Source organism: Myotis daubentonii, chromosome X, assembly GCF_963259705.1.
Source record: "Myotis daubentonii chromosome X, mMyoDau2.1, whole genome shotgun sequence".
NCBI lineage: Eukaryota > Metazoa > Chordata > Mammalia > Chiroptera > Vespertilionidae > Myotis > Myotis daubentonii.
In genome coordinates, this window is record NC_081861.1 from 114,893,090 (window position 1) to 114,901,145 (window position 8,056).

At 36.6% G+C, this 8,056-nt stretch overlaps 1 protein-coding gene across 1 annotated transcript; it reads right to left on the minus strand.

Annotated features, from left to right (window-relative positions):
- Nucleotides 1–4,708: 4,708 nt before the first annotated feature.
- LOC132223671 (receptor-binding cancer antigen expressed on SiSo cells-like) lies at nucleotides 4,709–7,576 on the minus strand. The gene is made up of 2 exons (XM_059678733.1): nucleotides 7,563–7,576; nucleotides 4,709–5,790 (listed from the first exon to the last, which is right to left on the minus strand). Exons 1-2 carry the CDS (start codon nucleotides 7,574–7,576, stop codon nucleotides 5,130–5,132), a joined length of 675 nt encoding a protein of 224 aa, XP_059534716.1. The 3' UTR covers nucleotides 4,709–5,129.
- Between the last annotated feature and the right edge of the window lie 480 nt (nucleotides 7,577–8,056).

Below are 8,056 nucleotides of genomic sequence, written 5' to 3' on the forward strand. Positions count from 1 at the left end.
ATGCCAGAACAAACACCAATTTCCATACACTGAACTTTAAATCTATTCAGAGCCAATAACCATTTCCCAAGAGGAAATATGATCGCTGTCTATACAATTTTGGAAAATCCACAGTATTTTAATCTCTCTGTTTCCTCTTCAGAAACAGAGATTGCATTTGTGAAATTAAAAGATCCTTTTTTTGCATTTGTGAAATTAAAAGTTCCTTTCAGATTATATTTATACTTTTATATTTATATTTATACTTATACTTATACTATTTATATTTATATTTATATTTATATTATTTATATTTATAAATTTCCCCAAAAATGGAAAAACTGGCTTTCCTTTCTTGTGACTCTGAAAACACATTGCAGGTTTGAAATGTCAGTCTTTTCATCTCCTAATGAAAAATGTTTAAGAATATAGTACCACAGCAACCTTATAGCAGAATTTCAAATCTTGGCCAGATAGAGATATTATCTCAGTTTGATGTGATCTAAAAATAATGTTTAGGATACACACCTAGGTTTAAAATGTGCCTTTAATTCAACAGAAGCAATAGATATTTTTTAACCGCCAAGGATAAAGACTTGAGTGATGTTAGTGGTCTATTTGTGTGAGCTCTGCATCTGCTGGTGTGGTTAATTATGGTCTCTGCTGCACCTAGACCCATTGATAGTGGGCCCAGATATTTGTTGATAAGGTGCAACATGTCCTACAGGGCCAGATGAGTTAATATACTTCTGTGTTGCTGTCCATTTGTATCAACTCCTCCCAACAGTCACCTTATACACTACTATTTTTAATCTCTCTTGAATAACTCTTACAATGTACAGCATAACAGTAACCATAAATACACAGAAGGACAAGTGCAAGACTTATATTCAGTTATTCAACCCTCTGATAGTGCAGAATTGGAATTAGTATTTGAGATTTTCTCGAATAATTATACTTAATAGAGTTAGAAAAAGAAAATTTTAAAATGTGGATGAAGATTTAAAGAATTTTGGGAGTCAAGATAGATAATACAGCATGATTCACATAGTTCCAAATAAGAATTTGAAAAGAAAGTCTTGTATAATGTCTTTGCAGCATGGCACGAATAACCCTGAGTTGAGGCTGTTTGACACACCTATTTATGTCTCAATATAAATATTATCAATATCAATAATATGAATACCCGTCTGAATATTTCCACATCAGTAAAATAAAACAATAAGACTTCTTATTTTTAGGTCAATATTTGTTGTATGGTGTTTATAAAAATTTACCCAACATCTTTGCAGAGGGCACCCATTACCAAATAGGATGGTTTTACACATTATAAGCTCAAGTGCATTAGAAAATCAATTTAGTAGTTTGTAACTTGTATTTACTTTAAAATTAAATAGGACAGGGTATAATACAATGGGAAGCATTAGCATGCCTTATAAAGAAAAGGGTAACTATTGCTTCATAAGACTTTTTATTTTTTATTCTTTATTTTTGAAAGTATTACATAGGTCCCCTTTTGCCCCACATTAACTCCCTCCAACCAGCCCCTGCCCCCCACCCCAGGCTTTTACCACCTAATTGCCCATGTCCATGGGTCATGCATGTAACATACAAGGTCTATGGCTGATTACCTTCCACCCACCCTCCCCCGCCTTCCCTCTGAGTTTCTGCACTCTGTTCCATGCTTCCATGTCTCTGGATCCTCTCTGTTCATCAGTTTATTTTGTTAATTACATTCAACATATGAGTGAGATTATGTGATACTTGTCTTTCTCTGACTGACATTTCACTTAGCATAATACTCTCCAGGTGCCTCCTTGCTGTCTCAAAGGGTAATAGATGGTTCTTTTTCACTGCTGCATAGTATTCCATGGTATAAATTAACCACAGCTTTTTTATACACTCATTTACTGATGGGCACTTGGGCTGTTCCAGATCTATTGTAAATTGTGCTGCTATGAAGATAGGGGTGCATACATTCTTTCTGATTGGTATTTCAGGTTTCTTAGGATATATTCCTAGAAGTGGGATCACTGAGTCAAAAGGAAGTTCTATATTTAATTTTTTTAAGGAAACTCCATACTGTTTTCCACAGTGGCTGCACCAGTCTGCATTCCCACCAGCAGTGCACTAGGGTTCCATTTTTCTCCACATCCTTGCCAGCACTTCTCATGTGCTGATTTGTTGATGGCAGCCATTCTGAAAGGTGTGAGGTGTTACCTCAGTGTCATTTTAATTTGCATCTCTCTGATGATCAGTGCCTGTGAGCATTTTTTCATATGTCTCTTGTCCATAGGTATGTCCACTTTTGAGAAGTATCTATTTAGGTTTTTTGCCCATTTTTAATTGGATTGTTTGTCTTCTTTGTTACATTGTATGGGTTCTTTATATATTTTGGATATTAACCCTTTATCTGATGTATCATTGCCAAATATGTTCTCCCATACTTTGGGCTTCCTTTTAATTTTATTAATGGTTTCATTTGCTATGCAGAGCTTTTTATTTTGATGTAGTTACATTTGTTTATTTTCTACTTGGTTTCCTTTGCCCTAGGAAATACTATATCTATAAACCTATTTCTATGAGAGATGTCTGAGATTTTGCTGACTATGGTTTCTTCTAGGATTTTTATGGTTTCCCAACTTATGTTTAAGTCTTTTATTCATTTTGAGTTTATTTTTGTGTAGGATGTAAGTGGGTAGTCTAGTTTCATTTTTTTTTCAATGTATCTGTCCAATTATCCCAACACCATTTATTGAAGAAACTGTTTTGACTCCATTGTATGTTCTTGCCTTCTTTGTCAAATATTAATTGAGTGTAATGGCTTGGGTCATTTTCTGGGGTCCCTGTTCTGTTCTCTCTCTCTCTCTCTCTCTATATATATATATATATATATATATTCTTGTGAAAATACCAGACTGTTTTGACTATAGTGTCTTTGTAGTATAACTTAATATCTGGCCTTGTGATTCCTCCAACTTTGTTCTCCTTTTTCAAGATTGTTGCAGCTATTCAGGGTCTTTTTTGGTTCCATATAAATTTTTGGAGTATTTATTCTAGATATGTGCAATATGCTCTTGGTATTTTAATAGGGATTACATTACATGTGTAGATTGCCTTAGGTAGTTTGATTGCCTTAGGTAGTTTGGACAATTTAGTGGTGTTGATTCTACCAATCCATGAACACAGTATATTCTTCCACTTGTTTATATGTTCTTCTATCTATTTTTTCAATGTCTTGTAGTTTTCTCAGTCCAAGTCCTTTACCTCCTTGGTTAAGTTTATATCTAAATATCTTAATTTTTTTGTTGCAGTGGATAATGGGATTGTTGAGTTCCTCTTTCTGATAATTCAATACTGGTGTACAAAAAAAGCCATCGATTTTTGGGTGTTGATTTTGTATCCTGCTACATTGCCAAATTCATTTATTAAATCTAGCAGTTTGTTGGTGGAGTCTTTAAGGTTTTCTATGTACCCTATCATGCCCTCTGTGAATATTGAGAGTGTTTCCTCCTCCTTTCCAGTTTACATGCCTTTTATTTCTTCTTATCTAAATGCTGAGGCTAGGACTTCCAGTAAAATGTTGAATAAGAGTGGTGAAAGTGGGCATCCCTGTCTTGTTCCTATTTTTATGGGAAATAGTTTTAGTTTTTGCCTGTTGACTATGATGTTCGATTTAGATTTGTAATAGATGGTCTTTATCATGTTGAGATATGATCCCTCTATCCCCACTTTTCTGAGAATTTTTATGAAAAACTAGAGGCCTGGTGCATGAAATTCGTGAACTGAGGGGGGGGTTGTCCCTCAGCCCAGCCTGCACCCTCTCCAATCTGGGACCCTTCAGGGGATGTCCAACTGCCGATTTAGGCCAGATCCCTGGTTTAGGCAGTCGGACATCCCTCTCACAATCCGGGGCTGCTAGCTCCTAACCACTTGTAGGCCTGCCTGCCTGATTGCCCCTAACTGCTTCTGCCTGCCAGCCTGATCACCCCCTAACCACTCCCCTGCCAGCCTGATTGATGCCTAACTGCTCCCCTGCTCGCCTGATCGCCCCCAACTGCCCTCCCCTGTCAGCCTGATGTCCCCCAACTTCCCTCTCCTGCTGGCCATCCTGTGACAATGTGGGGGCAGCCATCTTGTGACAACATGGGGGCAGACATCTTATGGTGTCCATCTTGTGATGACGTGGAGGTGGCCATCTTGTGACTACCTGGGGGCGGCCATCGTGTGATGATATGAGGGTGTGAGGTTCAATTTGCATATTACCTCTTTATTATATAGGATGGATGTTGGATTTTGTCAAATGCTTTTTCTGCATCTATTGATATGATCATGTGATTTTCGTCTTTCAATTTGTTTAATTGATGTATCACATTTATTGATTTGAAAATCTCGCACCAGTCTTGCTTCACTGCAATATATCTCAATTAATCACAGTGTATGATCTTTTAAATATATTGCTGGATACGATTTGCTAATATTTTGTTGAAGATTTTAGCATCTAGGTTCATCAAGGATATTGGCCACTTTCTTTGTACTATATTTATCTGGTTTTGGAATTAGGATAAAGCCAGGTCTCATAAAAAAAAATGACAACAAACAAACTTGGAAGTATTCTTTCCTCTTGGATTTTTTGGAATAATTTGAGGAGTATAGGTGTTAGTTCTTTGAATGTTTGGTAAAACTCCCCTGTGAAGCCATCTGGTCCTGGACTTTTGTTTGCTGGGAGTTTTTTTTTTAAATATTTAAAATTATTTATTTTATCATTATGCACAATCAAGAACATTATAGATGACAGAGTTCTTTCCACCACAAAATTATTTACACCCATTTATTCAGCTAGAAACACCAGCTTGAAGAGGTACTGGTATATTCCATTTGTAATAATTTGCTTACAGCAAACAACTGTCTTATAATGGAATATGTTGAAGAAAATATTGTCTCATAAGTCTTTTTTGTTCTTTTAAGTCTCAATCACTACAAGTTCAAGGTACTTTGACAGAATCCTAGTGTCCTGAATGGCCTGATGAATGCATTAAATCAAACAGTGTGTTTGTATTCGGAAAATACTCTTAGATTCATACAAATGTTGCTTGGGTTGTGGATTTCATATTTCTCCCACTGGCACTATGACATTTGAAGAACATTCGTTATGAAAGTTTCACACCAATTTTGTTTTGCTCTTTTTTCATTAGCCGCTGTGCCTCCTTTTCCATTTTCTTTCTTTGCTGTTCCGCTGCTCTCTTTTCTCTGTCTGCTATCTTCTGTTGCCTCAGAACTTCTTCTGCTTGCCAGGCTGCATCTTCCTCTTCTTCCCATGCATTGGTATTTTCCTGCCAGGTATCCAAGTCACCTAATTCAGGTGATTGATGAATAAATGGCATATCTTGTGTAGCTGCTAATCTACTAGAGAAACCTGTGCTACCATCTGGGACGCCAAAATTTAATGGTTCTCTCTTCTTAATAATGATTTTCTGAGTTTTCCTTATAGTTGGTGTCATGTCCTTAAAATAGTCAGGTTCCAGTTGTTCCAAAGCATTTTGTTGTGTTGCCACATTCCCATTCCCTCCTTCAATCTTTATACTTGTGGGAGCATCTTCATCCCAGGAAGTCCACTCTTCAATATCTGTCTGTTTTGGAACTGATGAATAATCAACTGTAGTTGGCAAAGTTATTTGGTCTCCACTTAATTTCCGTCCTCTGCCAGATCTGCATATTAATCTCTTTAGGAAAGAGAATAATGTCGCTAAGCAGGTACAAACTTTAAATAACTGAAACTGTGATAGCCATGATGGGAACCAAAACCTGCCCCTCCCCCTCCCGCCCTCTCGGTTCTCTGTTTTCATTTCTGATTTCATTTATTTGGGTCCTCTCCTTTTGTTTCTTGATGAGTCTGGCTAATGGTTCATCAGTGTTGTTTATCCTTTCAAAGAACCAGTTCTTGGTTTAATTTATTTTATTTTTGGTATTTTTTTTCAGACTCTATATCATTTATTTTTGTGCTAATCTTTATTATTTCCTCCCTTTTACTTACTCTGAGCTTTTCTTTTTGTTCTCTTTCTAGTTCTGTAAATTGTAAGATTGAATAGTTTATTATTAATTTTTCTTATTTTTTGAGTTATGTCTGTACTGCTATGAACTTCCCTCTCATGACTGCTTTTGCTATGTCCCAGAGATATTGAGTTGTTTTGTGTGCATTTTCATTTGTATTCTGGAAGTTATTTTTTTTATTTCGTTCATGATATCATTGGTAACCTATTCATTTGCCAACATGCTATTTAGCCTCCATGTGTTTGAATGTTTGGGGGTGTTTTTACTATAGTTGATTCCTAATTTCATTCCACTGTGATATGATAAGATGCTTGATATGATTTCAATCTTCTTGAACTTGTAGAGACTTGTTTTATGTCCTAACATGTGGTCTATATTTGTGAATGACCCATGTACACTTGAGAAGAATGTATATTCTGCAGCTTTGGGGTGAAATGCTCTATAAATATCAATGAAATCTACATGATCTAGTGTGTCCTGTAGGGTCACTCTTTCCTGGTTAATTTTTTGACTGGAAGATCTATCCAGTGAAGTCAGCAGGGTGTTAAAGTCTCCTACTATGACTGTATTGTTGTTGACCTCTCCCTTAAAGTCCTCTTTGAAGTCTATTTGTTAAATATGAGTATTGATACCCCCAGATTTTTTTTTTCCATTTGTATGGACAATTTTGTTCCATCCCTTCACTCTCATCATGTGTGTGTCTTTTATTCTGAGGTGGGTCTCTTATAGACAGCATATAGTTGGGTCATGTTTTTGTATCCATTTAGCTAACCTATGTATTTTTATTGGCACTTTTAATCCATTTACGTTTAAGGCTACTATTCTTTTCCCCCTAGGTAATAGTATTTTTTTATTTATTAAGGTATTACATGTGTGTCCTTATCTCCCCATTGCCGACCCCCACCCCCACTCATTCCCTCATCCCCCTATTGTCTGTGTCCATCGGTTAGGCTTATATGTATGCGTACAAGTCCTTTGGTTGAACTCTCCCCCTTACCCCCACCCTCCCCTACCTTCCCTTTGAGGTTTGACGATCTGATCGATGCTTCTCTGTCTCTGGATCTGTTTTTGTTCCTATGTTCATAGCAACATAATTCATCATAGCTAAGATTTGGAAACAGCCTAGGTGCCCATCAGCAGATGAGTGGATCAAAAAACTGTGGTCCATCTACACAATGGAATACTATGCTGCAGTAGAAAAGAAGGAATTCTTACCATTTGCAACAGCATGGATGGAACTGGAGAGCATATGCTAAGTGAAATAAGCCAGTCAGAGGAAATAAAAATCACATGATATCACTCATTTATGGCTATTATTGATACATACTTATTTATTGCCATTTTAATTCTGTATGCCTAGGTTTCTCTTTCTCTTTTTTCTTCTCATCACAGCAGTCCTTTTAGTATTTCTTGTGATAAATTCCTTTAGCCTTTTTTTTTTTTGTCTGAGAAGCTCTTTATTTCACCATCTATTTTGATGATGTCCTTGCTGGATATAGTAAACTTGGTTTCAGATCCTTGCTTTCCTTTACCTTGAGAACTTCATGCTATTCCCTTCTGGCCTGTAGAGTTTCTGATGAGAAATCAGGCATCAGCCTTTTGGAAACTCCTTTGTAGGTAACAGTTTGTTTTTCTCTTGTGCCTTTAAGTTTCTTTCTTTGTCTTTAATTTTTTGGCACTTGAATTATGATGTGCCTAGGCATGGCCCTGTTTGGGATTTTCTTGCTTGGGACTCTCTATGCCTCCTGCACTTGTGTGGTTTTTCCTTCACCAGGTTAGGGAAGTTTTCTGCCATTATTTCTTCAAACATGTTCTCTATCCCTTTCTGTCTTTCTGACTTTTCTGGCACACCTACTATATGAATATTGTTACATTTCACATTGTCTCACAGCTCCCTTAAGCTGTCCTCCTGATTTTAATTGATTTTTCTTTTTGGTTCTCTTATTGAGTGATTTTTCAACCCTGTCTTCTCATTCACTGATTTGATCCTCAGCTTCTCCTAATCTGCTGTGTATTCCTTCCAATG